Here is a 24,613-nt window from a genome sequence, read left to right as displayed (position 1 = left end):
CTAAAAAATAGCACAGCCTGTAAAGGATGAGCCAAACATGCCCTCTTTGTCCTTCCCAAACCTATCCACAGGGAAGTCCCTTTGCCTCCCTTGGGTTGAATGAACCTATGGACAGAAAAATCAGGCATAGCCCAAAACACACCTAACTCTAGTTCCTGCCACCACTATTTGTTCCCCACTGGGCTTAACAGTTATGTCTACAGTTACACAGAAGCCTTGTTCAACCTCATGGAACGAGAATAGTATGTGTCCATTCAGTTGCGTCTTGAGCTTGTCCCAAAACAGCACCACCATTCAGTGTGTCTTCTTGAGCTATATAAACCCTGCTTTCCAAAGGTTCTTAAAAGTGTTGGAATAATACATTAATTAAACTATAAAATATAATGTGCCTGTTGTATAATAGTATAATGCAGCCATAACCTTCCTGTAGTGAGATTAAATAATAATTTTAAGACATTCTAATTATGGAAAGACATTATAGAGACTTTGCAATTAGAATAAACTCAAGGAAAACTTCAAAACCCAAAAAGTGATATCAGTTTATAAGTTAAAGTCCAAATTAATTTATCTTGCTCTTATGAAGTAGAAATTCAGTGAAATTTAAGTCCTAAGTATTTCTTGCTTCAGTTAGAAAAGATCTAAGTGCCTGAATAGAATTAGAGATTCTGTAGTAATTGCTTTGCAGCAGATTGGGCAAAATTCTTTCATGACAGACTCAGAAAATGTCTTAGTTCTATACCAGCCTCTGGGGTGCCTTACTTTCCAGTTTCAGTAAATTAAGAGCATAAACAATGTTATCAAAGAATTACTTGGTGGACTCACATGGCTGACAACTCTGCCACTCAGTTCTGCTTTTGATGGGTACTAGGGCCTTATGTTGTCACTGAGGTCTAAGAAGGCTCTTGCCCTTCTTCAGGACCTTCCCCTTTGCTCTTGGCCCTCACTCCAGACAAACAGCCACTCACCTACAATTAATGACAACTCCCATCAAGTGCTAAGGTTCAAAGCTTCTTGCCCAAGCTGCAACAATTAAAGTCCAATGGACCACTATACAAAGCTATCTATAAAGCTGATGCTGTCCCTCACAAGCTTCCATGGTCTCTCACACACCTGGACTCACTTAAGAAAACACCACCAAAGACCAGTCACCCTCCCTGGTCTTATCAGTTGCCCAGTTGCATTTTGCTTTACATTCTACTTAATAACTACTTAGGTAATGAGAGCTCTGCAGCTATATGATCTTGAACATGTCTCTCCCTTCTCTTAGACTTTTTCCTCTTCTGCAATGGGGGAGCCAGGCCAGATGGCTCTATTGTTGCACTGCATACACCAGGTACCACTCACTCCTAGTGTGTTCCTTTCAGTCTCCTTGACAGACTTCTTACATTAATTTTATTTTTATTATGCTACCTGCTAACTTTAAAAATTGTAAAGGTTCACTTTATCACTTTCTTAAGCTTAGTTTTTTTGTGTGTGAATTGTGCTTCTTTCACCCTCAAAGAGCACCCTTTCCCCATACGGAGGACCACTGCCTGGATTGGTCCAGACTTGAGTTTATTTAGAATGTCCTGTTCACCAGAACCTCTTTCTGTGCAGCACTGGTAATTTTTACAGGGCTGTCCAGCCTCTATTCATTAGAAACACAGGATGTTTGTCACTGAAGCCCTTAGGGAGAAAGCACCTGCCAAGGGAGTTGCTGAGTGATTTACATATGGTGTCACTCTGCTGAAGGCTTGTCTGGCCCTGAAGCCAACTTCCTGGTCTCCAGCTCAGAGCCTGGCTCCTTAGCAGGGGCAATAGTTTGTCTGGTTCAAATGCTTTCCTTCTTCCTGGGTGAGATAATGCTCTTTCTCTCTGTCCTCATTCTGGGTTTGTGCTCTGAATTGCAATGAAGTGCATTGGCCTCCCTCCTTAACTCACTATCCACCTGCAACAAGATGCTTTCACTGTGCTGTGTTTTAATGCGGTGGCCATAGTCAGAGCTCAGTCTAGTTCCACTTTAGCACCCAGCCTGTGGTTTGCAAAAATCCTCCCACTTTCCTGTGTTCCCACCCCTTTATTCAGCTTCTCACCATCTCCCCTCGCTCTTTCTTATCCCTTCTCCAATCTTTCCTTTCTCCTTTCTTATCCAACCCCCCCACTCTCCTTCTTCTTCCCATTCTGGCTTTGTCTCCTAGTCCCACGCAGGTCCTGGGTGCAGCTGCTCTGGGGATGGTTATGTGGGCTCTCCGAGTCCCCACAGCAGGCCCTGAGCCCTGCAGAGAAGGCTGCACTAGAAAAGAAGCTGACCAGCATCAAGGAGGAACCCATCTGGAGAAGTGTCTGCAACATCAATGCCATCCTCTTGCTCGCCATCAACATCTTCCTCTGGGGTTATTTTGCTTGACTCCATAAACCTGGTTTCAGCCAAGGCAGATTAAACACAGCCCAGGGCCATATAGCCACAAAAACAGGCTCATCGTTTATCCTGCTGTCCAAACTGCAGACTACAGAGGCCTAGAGTGCCAGAGCACCTGAATACTATCTAATCCAACACACGTGGCCAGTGGAGAAATGGAGGTCCAGAGAGAGTGGGTTTTCTCTAGGGCCACACAGTAGGATTCACACTGGGTCTCTCAATGCCAACTCTCTTTCTATACTTCCTTACATTCCTACCTCGGAAACACTGTTTCTATCTTCCTGATGAATTAACTCAAGAATCCTTGCTCTGTGTGTGTGTCTTCAGGTTAGAAGAGTATAAGATATAAGGAGTAGTAAAATTTTATAAAACTGAGTACATCTTTGCTCCTCCATTTCCCTTATTCTCTTTCCCTTCAGATGCCCTGCCTCTGCTATCTAATCTCAACCCCAATAATCTATTGTATCATGAATCTACCAATCCATTGGCAACTCCACAATCCTGACTGTCAGATCCAAAAAGGTAAACAGCCAAGTGTGAAACTTAAGTGATGACAGAAGGAATTTGGGACAGTGAGCTCCTGGACCAGACACTATCCTTGGCACTATTTAAATCCTACTTCTTCCTATTCTCAAACCCAAACCTACACAAAATCTCCATGGCCTCAAAAGCTTAGAGTCCAGTTGGAGAGACATGACTTGTAAGCATGAGGAATCAAGATGTGCTATTCTGTGCTTAAGAGAAGCCCTGCAGAAGGAAGCACAGAAAGCCCAGGAGCTAATGCAGAAGGGCCTTTGCCCCTCCCTCTTTGCCTGCAATGAATCCATTTGCTTTGGAATACACCATGACCCATTTAAGTGACTGTCTCCAGCAAGCTGCCCTAATGCCCCAAACTAGGTCAGGGTCCCATTCAGTAATGTTGTCTCTGTCCTAGATGGTATACTTCAAGGGGCAGGGACCAACAAATATTTCTAAGTACAAAGTGACTTTGTACCCAGAAATAACAAGTACCAATAAATGCTTATTGAATTAATAAATTCTTCTAGGTCTTATGGACTTTGTGCTATGGCTGACCAGGAAGAGATTTGGGGAGTTGTTTGGTGGGGAGGAGTCTCTTCAAGAGGGATTGGAAAGAACTAGAATATATTAATATCTAGAATGAGATGGCAGTCCCTGCCCAATGACAAAGAAAAGGTAAGAATGCCCCTCCTTCTCCCAGCTCCCTGCCTGCTCTGCTTACACAGAGAGGCTATTCTATACAGTGGTTAGGACAGAGCTAGAAGACTGACTTTCTGAACCAAATCTTAGCTCTGCTACTTGCTAACTACATGACATTGAGAAAGTTGCTCAATTGCTCTGACCTAGTTTTCTTATCCACAAATTGGAGATCATAATTGAAGCTATTTATTAGGTTCATTGTGAGGATTAGATTAGTTAATTCAAATAGAAAGTATTCAAAATGCTGCCTGGCACATAACTAAAGCACTTAATACACATCAACTATTACTCCTGCCATCAGCAGCAGGTGAGATGCACTCATAGGGAGGCCTAATACTACAGAGTAATGCTGTTTTAGAGCTTGCACAGCATGCATAAGAACAAAGAGCAGAAGCAATTAATGCTACCGGGGGAATCAGAAAAAGGCACAACAGAAAAGTGAATACCAGAGCTTCATTTTGGAGGATGGAGGGGCGTTTCCTCTAAGTCAAACAAGGTAGGGGGACAACATGTGCAAAAGTGTTAAGGCAAAAAATTAATACTGGGTCACCATAAAATGGGAATATCACTCACTAATTTGCAAATACCAATCCTATGTACCTAATTTCTCATAAGTTACGTTTTGCTTCAGCCTCTCCTCTCTAAGGCAGAGCTGTGAGATTTACTGGCCAGGAACAGGAGATAATGGGCATTTGGCCACTGGAGCTAAGTCTATCAGTACCCTGCATATATCCCTTAGGCACTCACCAGTCCTATTTGCCATCACTTCCTGCTGCAAACCTTGCAACTCTCTGCAGAGGCCTTTCTCTGACTGTTGAAGGATGCTCAGCCTTCTGCAATGAACAGGTTGTAAGTGCTGGGAGTTAACACACTTTGGTGCAGCCCTAAACCAATGGTTAATAGGGTTGGTGGATAGCATTGCTGATTCCTTTTCCTCAAGTGAGAGAACTCAGAGGCTTGTTCTAAACCATCTTACAGAGGTTCTCAGAGGAATAAGACCCAGATGTCCACAGCATTGATATGCCCATTAACATTCCCTACGTAGCTCATTTCCCTTTCTGTCTTATTTCCCCAATTCCCTGCTGGAGTTTGTTCAACTGTCCTTCCAAACAAACTACTAGAACCCAGTCTCATGGGCCATTACTGGGAAACAAGCTAAGAGTCCTTTAGTGAGAAATCAGGCTTCAGTCTCAGGCTTTGTGAAGTGACAATAAAGGTGTCTCTCCACAGGAAGAACAGCTCCCTTGCCTACCATCAAGCCTCAGCTCTGTTTTTGGCCATGTAGAGGGATTGTGTAGGGAGAGAAAGGGTGCCAAGCAGAGGAAAGCACATGTAGGAAGAGGTCTTCAAAGTCATCTCCAGTTTTGAGGTTTTATAATGTAGATTTTTCTCATTTTGTCACTAAACATTATGAATAACCTGCCATAAGCAGACATTGGGGGGGTGTTGTGATGTCTAAGCTTAGGAGTCTTCTTAGCTCCTCAGATGCATTCTAAGGACCAGCGTGTTTCTCCTTCAACTGTTATGATGGAATAGTGAAGCAAAATAGTGGAAAGGAAAGAACCATGTGCTGTGAATCAGGAAATCTGAACTTTATTCCCAAAGCCCAGCTCTGGATCCCAAGGGGGAATTTCAAGGACTTCTTGTTCATAAGATAGAGAAGTTGCCGGTGGGGAGACAGTCAGAAGCAAACCCTGAACGTGAAATGGTTAAGGGTCATGGTATTCATATATAGAACAGGAGAGGCTGGAGGAAAGTAAACATTTGGAAATCTTCATTCATCACTAGGCCTTGGGCCAGTTTAGTACACAAGTCACATACATATTTAGGTCTTCATAAATGTGTCTCTCACACTCTCACCATTTAGAGGGGACTCCCAAGCCCTCTCATCCAGCCCTTCTTCTTCTATCCCATACCATTGTTCATGTGGCTTCCTTTGCCTAAAACACTACCCCATACTTCCTATATTCTGCTCATCCAGGAATCATCTCTTATGAATTCTTGATGCCACCTACAAAAGTTGGTTTGTGTCCTTCTTCTGAGCTTCCACAGGTGCTTGTACTTCTTTCTACCCAACAAATCTCATGTTAATATTATCATTATTTTCATATCTCTTTCCCATAGACTGGTGCTCTTTAAAGGTAGGCATTGTGTTCACCCAGAGATTACATGGCATGAGGACATTACATGGTCAATAAATGGGCAATGAATTAGTGAATTCATGAATATTAAATTTACTCCATAATATTTTGACTCTGTTAACTCCCTAGTTCTTAACTATAACCAAGATAAATAGTAATGAACAGTATCTTTACAGACTTTTAAGTTACAAAGCTCTACCAAAATGAGGTCTCATTGAATTCTACAACTCATAAGAGGCAAGTAGGAAAATATCACATTTTAAGAGAGAGAACAACCATATCCAAAATGTGAGTTGGAGGACAGCAATAGATAAATAAAAAGCTAGGCAGTCTTTTCTGTCTTCAAGTTCCAACACCCCCATCTTCACATTCAGAATGCCAGTGCATTTGAGGAATATCAGAAGGTAGTGTCCATAATTTGTGTTTTGTACATTGTTACCCCAGTCTCCAACGCAGCAATCAGCCTCATTAACTCTAATGCCTTTGTGATCGTTTTCCAACTCTGTCACCTTTACCATGTTTCTGGTCTTCTTTCAGGGCCTTGTTCTCAAGTTCATGTCTCAATTTCTACCATCTTATGTGTATATGAACAAGAAGTTCTCTTGCCTATTGTCTGTGTATTTCAGCAGGTTCTTAACCCTTGGTCTGTATGGGGAGTATGGTAGAGGGATGACTCAATTGTAAAATGATGACAGGCCCTCTACCAAGCTACTTGAAAGAAACTGCCTGTCCATTGGACCATCTGTCAGTCACCACAGTGAGAGCTATAACCACCTCTCTGCAACCTTTTTGGGTCCCTCCACTCACTGCAAGAAGGGATAAAATATTAGTCTAGGGGGTCACAGATTTGTATCTTGATTTGTGACCCTCTCCACCATTCCACAATTTCTTCATCCTCAATAAGGGAGTCAGATGTAAACTTTTGATCCTTCTAAAATTGGCAGCATGTATTTCTGATTTAAATACACAGTGAGTTGAGGGCAGAAAGAGGGAGGGTGGGTGGATTGTGGCCGTGTGTGAGCACATGGAAAGTAAGTCACATGCTAGCTTGAGTGGCAACAGTACAAACAGAAAAACACTGAAAAGTCATTCTCAAAGAAATGAAATGGGTTTGCATGAACAATAACAACCTTAAGAAGCAGCTTTGGACTGTGAAAGGACGGCATTTAAAAACAAATAGTACACTTAAAAATACCATGAAGAAATGTTTTTTAAAGTGATTTGTAATTGAGCTTGCACCACAAAAGCACTCAGTTTAACATGTAAGACCTATAGCTATGTTCCTGGGTATGAGGGTTCACATCGGTGGTGGAAACTGCTGGAAGCCTGGGCAAAAAAGTGTCAGTTTTCCATTAACCTACAAGGAGTGTCACTGTAACTTCTGGCCATAAGTAAGATGACTGTAATTTCTTCCTTTCTCCAGGGTTAAAAGTTAGGAGAACTTTAAAGGTTATATATAAATATACATCCTAGAGACTCAAATTGAGGTGCAGTTTACTTTCCTATTTCAAAATCAAATCTCAGCTTTGGCCCAGATTCACAAAGTAGAAATGTCAGACTTTTTACTGTGGTCTTATATTAAATCTACAACTTTCACTTAAAGAGGAAAAAAAGAAAGAAAGAAACCAACCTTTATACCTTACTTCCTGAATAGAATACAAATGCTTTGATCCATCTCTCAGTCTGGTTTGTATGTAAATTTCAGAGTTACAGATGTTCAGAAAGTGAGTCAGCAGCCCTTCTTTCTGCCTAGCCTGGGACAGAAGGTCTCTGAAACAGTGTCCTCCACAGGTGAGGTTCCAGCCCTCTCCTGCATAACTCCTAAGACAGGGAACTCCTGAGACAGAGCATCTATCACTGGACCACACTGACAAGTGAAAATTTCTCGCTTTTATCAGCGATACTCAGCATCCCTGCAACTTCCAAGCATTTATACAAGCCAAACAATATAAGAAGAATTCAAATGAATCATTTGTTTCAAATCTACATCATATCCACTATCTGTGATGTCTTCTTAAAGGAATTATTTTTAAAAACTCAGAAAATTGTTATATAAGTGCAAAATTATCTGAGATTAGAAGTGCAAGAAGACTAACAAAACTGACAATTAAAAATTCATAATTATTTTATAAAGAACACTTCTACATCAACCATCACACTCAGTTCTCAACCACATGCTATGATGTAGAGTCATTTACAAATGAAGAAACAAACTCAGAGCGGTGATAGGATATGCCCAAGGTCTGACACTTAGAGTCCAGACTGATCCTTGAACTCAGACTTCTGACTCCGTATTCAACTGTATCTTCCACTGCCCTACTCACCTAGCATTCTTTGTGACACTTATGGAATAAATACGGAAAAAACCCTACAGTTCAAACACTTCAGTCAAATACAAAAAGGCAGACAAGAAGCAAATTACTGCAGAGAATTGCAATAAAGATTGAAATTAAAGGAATAAAAATACTTTTGAGAAAACAGAGAATGGAACAAAATGTTACCTGGTACAATTGGGGAAGGCTACATAGGAAAGACACTTGTCTTGGATTTTGACACCTAACTCTACATTGTGAGTAGCCTTTTATGTAGAGAAAATGAATTATGTTCGAGGCAAAAAAAATACAAAGTAAGACAAATAGGTAATAGGAACATGGTAATTGGGGACAGAATGAGGTAGCTGTGTAGCTGACACATAGTGGGCATAAGAGTATAGACCAGATGAGCTTGGAGAAGAGGAAGAGGTGGCCCTAAGAATACTGAATGCCAGGATAAATTGGGTGCCATGATGTAGCAAGAAGGGAATAGTGTCAGGGAGGTTAGGGGCAACAAATATATTCCAGTAGCATCTTATTGCTTATAGTAATGTCATTCTTGTGACATAGAATGAATCATATAATCTGTGGTTGCTAAGGGATGTAAGGCTTTTGCAAAACCACTGGCAAAAAAAGTGTATCAGCACATAAGTGGATAAACAAAATAAGGTATATACACACAGTAGAGTAGTATTCAGCCATATGAAGGAATGAAATTTTGTTATATACTGCAGCATAGATGAACTTCAAAATATATATGCTCACTTACATAAGCCAAACATGGAAGGATAAATATTGTATGGCTTCACTTACATGGGAGTACCTAGAATAGATAAATTCAGAGGACATAAAGTAGAAGTTATCAGAGAGTGAGAAGAGAGGGGTGGGAGAGAATTTTGGAGGAAAGTTTGTAGCAAGGATGATGAACAAATTTGGGTATAGATAACAATGACGAGTATAGCTGCAACCAGGAGAATGGAGGGGTAACTTGATTTTCATTATAAACTATTCCCTAGTCTTTTGTTACCAAAAGAATATATCAGTTTGATTTCTAAAAATTACTACAATTGTTAAACATTAAATGAGGCCCAATTAATAGGTATAATTTTTATGTTTTGAATGTATCATCTAAAAATAAAATTGAAAATTAAAAATTACTGCAATTATAAAAGGATAACCTCTTTTGAAGAGCCTGAATTAGAACAGAAGTAGTGAAGAAGGAAGGGAGAGAACTGAATTTAAAAGGACTTTCTGAAGCAAAATCTACAGATTTAGTGACTCAAAGGGAAGGGAGAGGATGGACAATAATTCCCAGACTTCAGACTTGGACCTGGGGAGTAGATACTGTAATGCATTGAAATGAAGAAAATGGACTTGGTCTTGAGAGGGAAGAAAAAAATGACAAGTTCAGATATGAGAACATTGATCTTAGGATAACTTTGGAATATCCTACTGCCATTACCAAATAGCTTATTTGAATCCAGGCATTTGTAACCTGATAAAGAGAACAAGGTTCTAAACCTCCCTTATAATTCCTACTTGGGAAAAGCACTACTGGGAGTGGGAGGTGGTGGGGAAAGAGGGTAGGGGGATGAATACAGTGCAAAAAATGAGTACACATGCATGTTAATGCAATAATGATACCCACTGTAACTATTCCATGAATTGGGGTAGGAGGGGATACGGCGGAGTGTGGAAAGGGTGAATTTGAGTATGATATAACTATACATAGTTGATACATTGTAAGAACCTTTGTAAATGCCACAGTGTACCCCCACACAGCACAACAATAAAGAGAAAAAAATAAAATACTACCAACTTTGCAGATGTAGTAATAGATCCATGGTTTTGTGTTTGGGGGCTTATTGTCCAGTGATGTGGGTAATTTAGGGAATAGTGAGATACTTGAGACTTTATGAAAGAAATTGGGAGAGAAAGAAGATACAGCCTCTCTCTGTAGTCATACTTCTGTGAATAAGATGACATATTATAGAATTTGGTGGGGTAAGCACAGAGTGGTATGGCACCAGAGTCCTCTTCAAGGAAAGCTGTGGTGCCCCAGCTGCTGGAAGTCCTGTAGGGAGGTAGCCTTCACCTGCAAATCTCTTTTTTTTTTCATTTTTCTTTTATTATTCATATGTGCATACAAGGCTTGGTTCATTTCTCCCCCCTGCCCCCACCCCCTCCCTTACCACCTACTCCACCCCCTCCCTCCCCCCCAATACCCAGCAGAAACTATTTTGCCCTTATTTCTAATTTTGTTGTAGAGAGAGTATAAGCAATAATAGGAAGGAACAAGGGGTTTTGCTGGTTGAGATAAGGATAGCTGTTCAGGGCATTGACTCACATTGATTTCCTGTGCGTGGGTGTTACCTTCTAGGTTAAATCTTTTTGATCTAACCTTTTCTCTAGTACCTGTTCCCCTTTTCCTATTGGCCTCAGTTGCTTTAAGGTATCTGCTTTAGTTTCTCTGCGTTAAGGGCAACAAATGCTAGCTAGTTTTTTAGGTGTCTTACCTATCCTCACCCCTTCCTTGTGTGCTCTCGCTTTTATCATGTGCTCAAAGTCCAATCCCCTTGTTGTGTTTGCCCTTGATCTAATGTCAACATATGAGGGAGAACATACGATTTTTGGTCTTTTGGGCCAGGCTAACCTCACTCAGAATGATGTTCTCCAATTCTATCCATTTACCAGCGAATGATAACATTTTGTTCTTCATGGCTGCATAAAATTCCATTGTGTATAGATACCACATTTTCTTAATCCATTCGTCAGTGCTGGGGCATCTTGGCTGTTTCCATAACTTGGCTATTGTGAATAGTGCCGCAATAAACATGGATGTGCAGGTGCCTCTGGAGTAACATTCTTTTGGGTATATTCCCAAGAGTGGTATTGCTGGATCAAATGGTAGATCGATGTCCAGCTTTTTAAGTAGTCTCCAAATTTTTTTCCAGAGTGGTTGTACTAGTCTACATTCCCACCAATAGTGTAAGAGGGTTCCTTTTTCCCTGCATCCTCGCCAACACCTGTTGTTGGTGGTGTTGCTGATGATGGCTATTCTAGCAGGGGTGAGGTGGAATCTTAGCGTGGTTTTAATTTGCATTTCCTTTATACCTGCAAATCTCTTCAAGGGTGGCTTTGGCTGCAAAGTCACTTCACCAGAGGACCCATCCTTTGAAAGGCAGTCCATATCCAATGTCTAATAAGTATAAAGCATTAGCCATCGTCCTCACATAAGGCAATTCTAATGGGCATTTTAGTACCAGAGTTCTCCATAGATTTGGCCAAGGCCACTATCAAGCCTGCATTCAGCTCAACTTCTTTCTTGGCCCAATCCTGCATCTTCTCTTCCCTCCCATTTGTGTGGATCCAAAGGCAATCCCTAATTAACATCTTGTACTCTAAATTCTAGTCTCAGAGTCTATGATGGGGTTGAAATGGCTGACTGAGCTCCTTACCTTTGCCTGTTGGTAATACTTGCCATAAATCCAAACCAAGCTGACTAGCTCTCTGAAGACAAGACTCTAACTGAACCACAATCCTCTCCATTTTCCATAGGTTCTGGGGAGTGGCTAATGGCTGTTTTCTCTTTTACAAGATAAAGTGGTAACATATTTCAATTAATCCAGTTGTACAAGTAACAAAAAGACTATCATGTGTTTAGCAAATAACTCCATTCAACCTGCACCAAAGACTGTCATAGCAAAAGCCATTAAGCCTTACATGTTTTATTTTCTCTTTCCTGCAACCTTGAAGTGTTTGCTGACATTTGAAATCTGGTAATAATCATTGCCCCCTAGCCATGTTTCTGAATCTTCAGCCAAATTCATAGCTGTCCCATTTTCTGGGCCAGATGTTCTAATCAACGAACCAATTCTAAATAGCCTTGCTTCTGGATATAAAAGGGGATGAAAAAATAAATCTCTTTAAGAATCAGGGACAAAACTGTTAGAAAATGTCCCCCATGGAAACACTGGCTGGTTAAAGAAGAGAGGTTTTACTAAAAAAAAAAAAAATACATTTGAGGCTTCTATATGATAGCATGAATCAAATAAACCAAGATTGGGGAAAACTGCTCATTCAAAATGTTTTAGGAGGATACAATTTTTTTATTGTTTGGTTTTCTTTGGTTTGTTTTTGTCTTCACATACTTCATACACAATTTTGAAACCCAGTAAATTAAACAAAGCATATCATGCTTTCTACTCAAATTAATCTCAGGAATACATAGATTGCATAACAAAGACAGAGATGCATAAACCTTTATAAATAAAAGGAATTTCAAGTGAATTCATTATTTTTAATTATAGCTACCTGGTTAACTGTAGCTTATAATTGCTGGGCACTTTCTGTGCGCCAGCCACTGTATGTCTTACCTTGTTTAATCTTCATAACCCCCCTGAGGGGGGAGGTGCTCCCATGGCAGTACAACAGCATCCCTGAAGTTAGGCATTACTTCCTCTTTTTTAGATAAGGAAAAGAAGGCACAGAATAATTCAGCAATTTATCAACAACTTATGCAGTTGGTGCATAATGCTGACAGTACTCAAATCAGACTGATTTGAGAAAATGAATGGCTTTTACTACACCACTACACTACACCTCCTACTCTGCTATCAGATATAAGAATTAATTGTGGCAGGATAAATAGGATCAAATTGGTAACCTGACCTGAAATCTACAACATAAGCAACATATGTGAAGAAGAAATTGAAATTCTAAAATAAAATATGTCAGCTGCCAGCCAGAAAAATGAAAAACATCAAATAAATGTTAATGCTATAAACAAAGGCACATGCTCATGGTCCTGGGTTCAATTCCCAGCATTGCAAAAATGAAATAAAATAAAAAACAACAAAACAAAACCAAGATGTGCTAGCACAGAAGAGGCAGTCACTACAAATACAAATGGCTTTATCCTACCCCAACAGCCCTGTATTTGTGCTGCTTGATAAAATAACCAATGTTCATATTGGTAAGCCAGAGTCATCCAATGCATACAAACATCACAATGTGCACTTTAAATACATACAATTTTTATTTTTCAGTTATATTTCAATAAAGCTGAGAAAGCAAAATATATTCAGGATGTTTAAGGAGATTAGGAAATATTCTATAAATTAAGAAAGCATTCTAGCTAAATGTAGTTAAAAGAACAAATTAAAATATAACTCAGAACTATTTTAAAAACTCAGATAGTCAGAACTCATTCATTAGTGTTCATGTAGTAGAGGTCTTACTGTTTTATATTATGGGGAATGTTAAGCTATTCTAATAATTTTCTTTAAAGGTAAGGCAAACTTTCTAATGCCATTACATATGAGTGTCTTTTGTAATTCAGATTCAATGTAAACATCATTACTTTATAAATTAGCTTATCTCTGACTAAACCTAACTTAAGACATAATGCAACTTCTGCCAGAAAACCATTTGAGTGTCATAGACAATTGTGAAAAAAAAGACTTTCATATGAAAATATGATGGTGAGTTGTTGAAAATAAAGGAATGACCTGAGTTTTGTGCTTCTTTCATCCTTCTAATCTTTGTACTTGGTTTAATAATCAATACTAAAGAATTGCAATTTCCATAATGTGTGTTGTAGCCAAATATCACCAATAGTACCTTAACTGTAATTATTTACATTTAGCAAGTCTTCGGATGTCAATGGACACATTTTCTCTTCATACTTTACAAACATTAGGAGCTCAAGAGAGGCTATGTCCTTTATAATCATATACAACCTAACATGCCAGAGTATTATTCAGTGTTTCCAGTTTTCTATCCTACCTTCTGACAAGTTTCATAAAAGAGAAGGGAATAAAACTAAGTTGCATTACATACAAGATGTCGCCTCCATAAATGCCAGAAAAGAAAGCAAAATGAACAGCCGGGACATATGGCAGTAAGCTGACAGCATAAAGAAACTAGCTCTGCACGAATAACAAGGAACATCTTGAAATGTTCAAGACATATGTGTTTTAGGAAAAAGACTGGAGTGTTTCATAATAAAAACAGGACAAAGTGAACCATGAGTGCTGAATAAAGTTTTAATTAAAAATAGTTTTTAGCCTTCAATGTGAATATACAATATGCTTCACAGATGGATTTTATATTTGTCTTATCCAAACCAAAAAAAAAAAAAGAAAATGAGGAAAAAATAAAAGCTTCTGAAAATGCCAATGAGGCTAAAATGTATGTAAACATTGGAGAGTTCTGGTACAAATAAACAAAGAAGGAAGAACAATCCTCTGTCGGCCATTTTCTACTTGTACATTGCACTACAGAGCACATGACCTATCTTTGATTCAAACATGTTTCCTGCCAGTTTAAATATATCATAGACAAATGGAATGAGGAAACAACATAACTATCTAGTAATGGAGGAATTAACTGCTTACTTTAATTACTTGAGGGTGTATCTAAGATACATATGGTATATATATGTATGCATATGATACATACACCATATGTCTCTTGAATACATAGGATATTTTATGTGTCTAAAATTGTATTAGATGGCCAGTAAGAAATCTTAGATAGCAAGTAAGAAATTTATTTATGTATAATTTTAGAAAAATGAATTAATATGTATAAATTAATATGTACATTAAAACAGTGGGATACAAAACCTGTAAAAAAATCTCAACTTTTTTTATCTCAACGTGTAAAAAATCTCATCCTGTGAAAATATGTAGAATGTTGCAGTAAAATAAACAAAAAAATTATGACACAGTTACTTCAGTGTTTTTACTTTCATATGACCACTTCTCTGAAAAAATGATTCACAAGTTTAAAGTTGAAATGTTTACTTAGAAAAGCTGACACAAACAATAATCATTCAAAGTTTATAAGAAAAAAAATATATATTTTTTGGTGGGACTGGGGTTTGTACTCAGGCCTTCACACTTGCAAAACAGGCATTCTACTACTTGAGCCATAGCTCCAGTACATTTTGCTGTGGTTATTTTGGAGACTGGGAGGGGAGGATCTCAAATTATTTGCCCAAGCTGGCCTCAGACTGATCTCAGCCTCCAAAGTAGCTAGGATTACAGGCATGAGCCTCTAGTGCTTGGCAGAAAATATTTTTAGATTAATCTTTGATTTCTAAGAAATGGTGGCCTTTATCTACATAGCTTCACTTGTGGTCCAAGGCAAGAAGGTTTTAACATATTGTCCCTGAAGTTCACTGGCTGTATGAAAACAGGAATGACAGCTTCTCTTCACAAAACACAGGCATCTAGTAGGTGATATGACACAGGCCCAGTAGCCACAGCTTTCTTTTTTTCACTTTAAAAATGTGTAAACCACATGTAAAAATTATCTAAAGCTCTTTCCAGTGCATTTAAACAGCATGGGTATAAGCTGAAAAATCTCTGGCCATGAATTCAGTGTATCTCACTGCCAGGCCAGGAAACACTTCTATATTACCAAATATTTATTTTTAAAGTGCAGCTGAGGTTTGAGTGTTTGTGAGATCTTTAAGATTGTCCAAGAGTCAACTCAGGAACAGTATTTCTTACAAGGTTTATTGAAGGCTTCATGTCACTTAGGAGCCATATTTATTAATTGTCAACAATTGCTGATGTTCTCTGCTACATGAAACTCCAGCTCCAGAAAGGGATCAACTTGCTTTTTAACATTCCCTTCACTAGCCCTTGTCTCCCTTATTTCCATGCTTCATTATTCCCTCTTAAAGAACTTTTCTCTTTTCCTACCTATTTCAATCCAACTCATCTTTCAGATCATACTGTCCTTGCCTTTGTATTCACGAAGCCTTCTCAGACAAATGACTACATTTCTCCATTCTTTGAGTTCATACTAAATATGGACTCCTTGTGATATCTCCCCCTGTAGTCTTTTCAAGTATTTATGTCATCTGCTAAACCAGTTTTGAAGTTCACTGAGACCATTTAAGAAGCTGGCATTTTTGTGCCACTCACAGTATTCAGTTCACAAATGCTCAATAATATGCTGAAAAATTTAAAAATGACTGGAGAAGCACAGACCTTTGGGATGTAAATTATATCTGCTAAGTGATACTATGAGCATGAAATGACATTATGTGAACACTCCAGGACATTTTTGGGGAAGAGGAAAAATTCAAAATTTATAGTAAGAATCAAAAAAAAGACTTTGATTGGATTTCAGCATATATTTCAACCTCATCTTGAACTCCAGTTTCACCATATTCTCTTATGCCATAGTCATGTTACACCTCTTGCAGTTCCCTGAATACACTGTGTTTCTTCATGTCTCTGTGCAAGCTCTGAGGCCCTGCCTCTCCTTTTCTGATGAAATCATCTTTAAAGGTCAAGGTAAAGGGGATGATTCCTCTGTAATGTTTTCCTTGGTTCATCAAGAAAGTGGTAACTTTCACTTTTAGGTTCCTAAAGTACCCACCTAAACATCTCTTTCATACATTTATGTATATTGTATTATTAATAATATACATAATATTTTATGATAGCTTGTCATGTGTTTGTGAAAAGACAAGAATATACTTTCTTGTTTATTTTATATTTATCAAGCACTACTCACAATATCTAGTTCATAGAAAATATTCAGTATTGCTTAATGAATGCATAAGTAAATGGATTACTTTGCTAACTCCTTAGATAAAGGGAAAATGCCCACCACCTAGGATTTAAAAGTTAGCCATGGATTATCCAAAAGTATATAGGTGACATGGAAATCAAAAACCAACCATTCTACTTCTTGGGACTCAGGCATTTTGTTCCTGTTCCTCTAAAAAATAAATAATAAACCATCCAGATAATGAATAGGCTAACACAATGACAATGTCTTAAACCATGGAGAAATTAAAATCAGAAAAAAAATCCCACATGTTCTTTACTACAGAAGAGGCCACAAATAGGTGCTAGACCCATGGTTTTCAAACCTGGACAAGCATTACAATTACCTACAGATATTCTTAAATATATAGATCTTGAATTTGTTGCCTCAAGGTCCCCAGAGGTTGAGATTTTGAGCATGCTTCCTGAGTGATTCCAAATCAGTTATGATTTGGAGCCTTGAACATAAATAACCAAATGATTCACAGCTTTAGACCTGGATGATACATAGTCATGTACATTTCACAAATGAGATGAGTATTATGCATGTTTTAGTTATTCCAGTTATGAATTGAGGAAAGTGCTTTCCAAATGAGGATAATGTCTATTATTTCTGGTAACAAGATCACTGGATTTTTCTAAGTCCCATTGACCCTTCACTAGTAAACCTCTCTAGAAGAGTTGCTGACAAGTTATAAGTTGACTAGTATAATTTCCCTTCCTGTTCAACATAGCCCGAAGTGGATCAATAAGCAGGTGAATTCGCCAAGAGGGACAAAGTGCAAACATAAAAAGCAAATGTTTGGAGTTATTAACAAGCATATAAAATGTTCTAAATAATGTAAAACAAGCCTCCAACAAGGAAATGGATAAATCATTGAGAATCAAATATCACCTCTTAAAATTCAACATTAAATGGAATATCTAAAGAAAATCAAACACTAGAAGGGCAAAGCCCTACAGGATATTTATGAGAATATACTAACATTTGAATGTAAGTCCTAGTTTAGCCCCTTATACTTCCACTGTTTGACCTACAGGAGACATTTAACCCAGACTTGAGTTTTCTCATTGGTAAAAAATATGAAATGTAATCCCTTCCCCACCTAATTCTAAATATTTTATGGAAGAATTCAATGAAATATGTAAAACTGCTTAAAAATTATAACTGGCTATAGAAAACCTAAGTTACTATATTTTTATAAAAGTTTCATTGAAATAGCCATTCTAAGGCTTTAAATATTTGTTAGATAAAAATTCAATAGTCAAATAAAAGGTTTTTTTCATCCATGTTCCCAACATAAACACTTAAAAATAATTCCTAACTCAAATGCTGACATCTTTTCTCTCATTTGGCAAAAACATTTCCCCTTTGGGTTTCCAGTGGAACTGAAATTATTTTGACTGTTTTTGTTTAAGATTATCAACAAAAACCTCTCCAAATTATGCAGCATCTATGCCAAAACACATTCTTTATGCAGCACAGTGGTAGGAATACATCACATATGAACCGCTGCTGGGCCACAAAGGAGAACAGGAGAGCATAGTCTGTATCCTTTAGGAAAATTCAGAATATATTTAACATGCCCATGTTAACAAGGATGATAGATTCCTTTTCAATATAACTTCCCATTTAACAAAAAATTATTAAAATGGAGGTGGGAGCTATACAAGAATTTTAAGAAAATATATGTTTTTGATGAATTTGAATTTCATAGACAGCTAAATAATAATAGTGATAATAATATAATAATAAATATAATTTCTAGGGCTCTTACCATGTGCTGGGCATTGTTTTAAACACTTAGTAATTGTTCGTTAATCTTCAAAATGACCTGACATTATTGGCAATGCCTTCATTTTACAGATGAGCAAATTGAGACACAAAGGAAGTAGGCAGCTTGCCTCAGTCCACACAGTTAAGTGGCTAAATCAGGATTTGAATGTACCAGTATAATTCCAGAGACCATGTGTATGCTCACCAGGCTGCTTTTCTGGACAGTGGTACTTCATATGTAGTGAAGTGGAATATCTAAAATATAATTCTCACAGGTATAAACACACACACCTTGTAATCCTCTGAAAAAGATGATTGCTCAGTTATCCCACTGAAAATTCTTCAGACCTATAGAAATGTTTAGTTAAGATGATCTAAGGTCACTTCAGCTGAGCTAGGGTGATTAACTCTAACTTCTGTCTCTAACACATTCCAAACCAGAACAATATGGTTAATTTCATGAAACATAATTCTGTTAAATCCAAAATAAACAAACAAAATAAACCTTTTGGAGTTGAAGCTGTTTTAGAGGACACAGTCTCATGATTTACTTTTATTTCAAAATTAATACCTTAACTAAAGAAAAATCACATATAAAGTTTAAGTGAACAATATTCTCAGTGAAACTGATGTGCTAGTTTCACTTGTAAAATCTGCACAGAACCAACCTCTCTACCCAAGTGTACAATGTACACAAGGTTAACAGAATGTTTGAAAACAGAGATGATCGTGCTAAGGCAGCTCTGTATGCTTGAGGGGGGGATTTGTGCATAAAACAGTGAAATTATTGACAGGGAAAAATAACTAAATCATTTTAAAATACTTGCTAATTCTCAGATACAATGCTAATCACATTGTATCTTTTACCTTAAATGTTCTTCACAGTAACCATCCTAAGTAGATATCGTTCTCATTTCATGGATAATAGAATGAGGTTCAAGATCTCCAAGAATCTAAACCCAGGTATATATTGCTCTTTTCATTGTATTATACCACCTACACAAATTGAGTAACTAGCAAAGTTAAGGAACATACCGAAAAACTTGAGATACAGGTTCTGACACTCCATACATGCACATAATAAACTTTGATCATATTCACCCCTCTACTACCCTCCCTTATCCCTGTCCTCTTTCCCCTTCTTCATCCCTAGCAGACCGCTTTGACTTTAATATCCATTTTTCCTCCCTCTAAACTTCACAAATGTGAGAAAACATTCAATACTTGGCTTTGCGGACCAACTTATTTCACTTAATGTGATGATCTCCAGTTCCATCCATTTTCCTGCAAATGGCATTTCATGATGTATGCACAAAGCATCAAGTTGTACATCTCAAACATATGTAATTTTATATGTCAATTATATCCCAGTAAAGTTATTTTTAAAAGGTAAGTGCATTTTACTATATTATAGATGACCTCCATCAAAGTACTGGACATGAGATTTAGTGCAATAAATCAGGGTTCTGAACTCAAGGAACTTACACTGAGTATTGATGGTAGGATAGACAAGTAAAAAATGACTGACAGTACAATATCTATGAACTGACTCATGATTTGTATATTCTGTATAGACTCCTTTGTTATGGGTGCATTTTCTTCCTCACTGTATCCCCAGCACTACAAACTGGTCATATCTTCTTTTTTTTATTGGTGATACTGGGGTTTAAACTCAGAGCTTCACATTTTCTAGGCAGGTGCTCTACCACTTGAGCCAAGACTCTATCCCTTTTTGGTCTGGTTATTTTGAAGTTAGGATCTTGCTTTTTTGACAGGGCTTGCCTGGACCACAACCTTCTTATTTTACACTTCCTGCCACAACTGGAATAACAGGTGTACACCACTACATCCACCTTTTTTCTGTTCAGATAGGGTCTTGCAAACTTTTGCTGAGGCTGGCTTGGGACCGCGATCTTTCCGATCTCAGCCTCTCAAGTAGCAAGGATTCCAGGCTTGAGCACTGGAACATGCCCAGTTTAATGTTTAAGATTTTAGTATATTGTAATTTTACATTCACCCTACTCTCTCCTTCCATCAGTTTGACTATTTTGGATTCCCATCTAAGTGATATGCAGCATTTTTCTTTCTATGTTTTGCTGTTTTCCTTAGCATAACATCCCTCAGTTCCATCAATGTGGTCACAAATGGCAAGATTTCATTCATTTTTAAAGAGAATAGTATTCCCTTATAATATACAGACCACATTTCCTTTATCCATCTATCTGTTGTTGGATACTTTGGTTGATTCAGTATCTTTGCTCTTGTGACTAATGCTGTAACGAACTGCAGGTGCCCCTTTGAGATCCTGATTTCAATTCCTCTGGATGTATATCCCAAAGTGGGATTGTTGGATTCTATGGTAGTTTTTGTTGTAATTTTCTGAGAGTCTACCAAACTGATTTCCATAGTGGCTAAAGTGTATATTTTCACCAACAGTGTACAGAAGTTTCCTTTTCTCCATACCCTCACTAATACTTAGTATCTTTTGTCTTTTTGATAATAGCCATTGTAACATATGTGCAGTGACTTGCATTTCCTAAAAGATTTGTTGAGTATTATGTTGAGAATCTTTTCATTTCTTACTGGCCATTTGATTTCTTCTTTGAAAAGTGTGTAATTAGATTCTTTGCCCTTTTTTAAATTATTTGTAATTTTGGTGTTGAGTTGTATGAGTTGCCTACATATTTAGGATATTAACTTCTTATTGGATATATGGTTTTCAGATATTTTTCTCCCTATGAAGTTTGCCTTTCCATTTTAATTATTTCCTTTCATATACAGAAGCTTTTTAGGTTGATTTAGTCCCAATTGTTTACTTTTGCATTTATTGCTTATGTTTTGGTATAACATTCAAAAGATCAATGTCAAGCAGCTTCTTTCCCTATGTTTTCTTTCAGGAGTCTTAGAGTTCCAAGGCTTATGTTTTGAGTCGCTAATCAATTCTGAGTTGATTTTTGTGTATAGAATAAGATTTGATTTCATTCTTTTTTTTGAAATATCCAGTTGCCAAACACAAATTTGTGAAGACCTTATTCTCCATTTTATTTTCTTGACACACTTACCAAAGATTAGTTGACCATATAAGCACAGGCTTACTTCTGGGCTCTCCATTCTGTTCCATTTTTCTTTGTATCTGATTTTATGATAGTACCATAGGGTCTTTTTATAGTTTTGAAAGATAATTTGAAGTCAGAAAGTATAATGCCTCCAGCTTTCTTCTTGCTCAATTGTTTTAGATATTTAAGACATTTATGGTTCATAGAAAGATTTTTTTCTAGTTTTATTTAAAACTTGCCATTGGAACTTAAAGACTATATTAAATATGGAAATCATTCTGAGTAATATAGACATATTAATTCTCCCATCCAATGAACATAGGAGTCCTTTGATTTGTCTTTTAAATTTTTCTTTCATCAATTCTTTTTCAAACATAGCTCTCACTGAGGAGCGCTGAAGCATGCTTCAATTGGAAAAGAATCCTATCCCCTCAGATGACTATGCAGGTCCCATGGTGCAAGCTAGGATGGCTCATCAAGACCCTTCCTATTCAGGTATTGCTCTGACACATGGAGACATCAGTGATTACACTAAAAGGATTGACCGATTCTTTCATCAATGTTTCATAATTTTTAAGTACAAGTCTTTCATTTCTTTGGTTAATTCCTGAGTATTTTATTATTTTGGTGAATGTAAATGATATGGTTTTCTTAATTTCTTTTTCAGACAGTTCATTGTTAGTACCTAAAATGATACAGGTTTTTATAAGTTGATTGCATATCAACTTTATTGAATTCATTAGTTCCATTTTTACTAGCATCTTCAGGATTTTCTATATATATGATCATTTCCTCTGTAAACAGAGACAATTTTACATCTTTCTTTTAATTTGGATGCCTTTTAAAATTTCACCTGACGTGGACTTTCAGGACTATGTTGAATCATAGAGGAAGGAGTTGGCATCTTGTCTTGTGCTAAATCTTAGAGGAAATACTTTTTTTTTCCCATTGATTATAATACGGCTGCAGCTAGGATCTTACGTATATCCCCAAAGGCACACATGTTAAAGGACTATTTTCCCAAGTGGTGCTATTGGGAGGTGGTAAAAACTTTTAAGAGGTGGAGCCTAGAAGGGGGTTTTAGGTCACTGGGAGGATGCCCTCGAAGGAGATTGTGGGACCCTGGTTTCTTCCCCTTTCTTTTTTTTACATCCCAGTCATAAGGTAAACAGCTGTTCTTTACCACAAGCTCCTCACTATAATGTGCTGCCTCCTCATTGGCTCAAATGCAGCAAGCTGATCAATCATGGACTGGAACTTCTAAAACTGTGACCCAAAATAAACCATTTTTCTTTCTAAGTTCATCACCTCACATACTTTGTTACAATAATAGAAGGTAGACTAACACAGATGTTAGCTATGAGTTTTGCATATATGACCTGCTTTCTGTTGAAATAAGCTTCATGTATACCTATTTAGTTTTGTCATGAAAGGCTGTTTAATTTTGACAATGTTTTTTTCTGAGTCAGCTGAGATGATCATATGGTTTTGTCTTTTTCTGGCTATTGGCACTTTCTCATACTCGTTAATTTTTTAAATTATCATGTTATTGTTGTACAGGGGATACACTGTGACATTTACAAAAGTATTTACAATATATTATAAATTTACCCACTCCATCATTCTCCTTTATCCCACCTCCCTGCATTCTTAAAATAGTTTCAACAGGTCTCATTTTTCCATTTTCATACCCAAGTACATAATACTTTTACCATATTCATCTCCCTGTACCCTTTCCTTTTACCCTTCCCCCTCTCATTAGTACCAGACCCCAAACAGGAACTGTTTTACCTCCCTGTCCTCCATTTTTGAAAAAAGACATTTTTGTTTAGATAGCTGTACAGGGAGTTTCATTGTGATATCCATGTGTATGTGTATTGTAACACAAATTGGTTCATACCCTCTGTTTTTCTCTTTTCTGCCATAATCCCCTTTTATGGTGATTTTCGTTTTAAAAATTCTATATTCATTCTTGTATAGAAAGTACTTCAACTCTATTCACCTTAACTTCCTTCTTTTACCCTCCCTCTTGTATGTGACCTCTCCTTAGCGTGACCTGATTTTCATATTGCTTGTATTTGTATTAGGTCTATATTCCACATATAAGAGAAAACATGAAGTCTTTGGCTTTCTTAACCTGGCTAACTTCACTTAAGATGATGTTCTCCCGTTTCATCCACTTATCTGCAAATGACAAAATTTCATTCTCCTTTATGGCTGAATAAAATTCCATTGTATATAAATACCACGTTTTCTTAATCCGTTCATCGGTAGTGGGACACCTTGGCTGTTTCTATCACTTGGCTATTGTGAATAATGAAGCAATTAACATGGGTGTGCAGGTGTTTTTATTGTAACCTGATTTATATTTCTTCAGGTATATCCATAGGAGTTGAATTGCTGGATCATATGGCAGTTCTGTTTTTAGTTTTCTGAACAGTCTTCATACTGTTTGCCATAGTGGTTATATTAATTTACATTCCCACCAGCAGTGTGAGGGTTCCTTTACCCCACATCCTTGCCAACATTTGTTGTGTCCTTGATGATAGCCATTCTAACAAGAGTGAGGTGGAATCTTAATGTGGTTTTGATTTGTATTGCCTTTATGGCCAGGGATGTTGAGCATTTCTCCATGTGTTTTTTGGCCATTTAGACTTCTTCCTTTGAAAAAGCTCTGTTCAGTTATTTTTCCATTTCTTCATAGGGTCATTGATTTTTTGGGAGTTTAGTTTTTTTAATTCCCTGTACATTCTGTTTATTAATCCCTTGTCAAGTATTTAACTGGCAAAGATATTCTCCCATTCCATGGTCTGCCTCTTCAATCTGATGACCATTTCTTTTGTTGTACAAAAGCTTTTTAGTTTTATGTAGTCCCATTTGTTAATCCTTTTCTTAGTTGCTGAGCCACTGGAGTACTATTTAGGAAATTGTTGCCTATGCCTATAAGTTGCAGTGTAATCCCTACAATTTTCTGCATTAGTTTCAAAGTTTCAGGTTTTATATTAAGGTCTTCAATCCACTTTGAGTTGATACTTGTACAGGATGAAAGACATGGATCTAGGTTCAGTTTCATGCATGCATATATCCAGTTTTCCCAGCAACACTTGTTGAAGAATGTCTTTTCTCCATCATATACTT

The 24,613-nt window shown here is 37.4% G+C and overlaps 1 protein-coding gene across 2 annotated transcripts in view; it reads left to right on the top strand.

The window, feature by feature from the left end:
• Positions 1–10,213, top strand: part of Slc5a9 (solute carrier family 5 member 9) — a 48,060-nt gene extending 37,847 nt beyond the window's left edge. The window contains exons 16-17 of one of the 2 annotated variants that reach the window (XM_074080193.1): positions 1,268–1,333; positions 2,178–10,213. In XM_074080193.1, coding sequence (XP_073936294.1) covers positions 1,268–1,333; positions 2,178–2,386 — 275 coding nt within the window. In that variant the 3' untranslated portion in view covers positions 2,387–10,213. The remainder of the gene's footprint in view (positions 1–1,267; positions 1,334–2,177) is intronic. The other variant, XM_074080194.1, reaches the window with a different exon arrangement.
• The last annotated feature ends 14,400 nt before the right edge of the window (positions 10,214–24,613 follow it).

This window comes from Castor canadensis, chromosome 7 (assembly GCF_047511655.1).
Source record: "Castor canadensis chromosome 7, mCasCan1.hap1v2, whole genome shotgun sequence".
NCBI classification, from domain to species: domain Eukaryota; kingdom Metazoa; phylum Chordata; class Mammalia; order Rodentia; family Castoridae; genus Castor; species Castor canadensis.
This window is presented reverse-complemented; position numbering and strand designations above follow the sequence as displayed.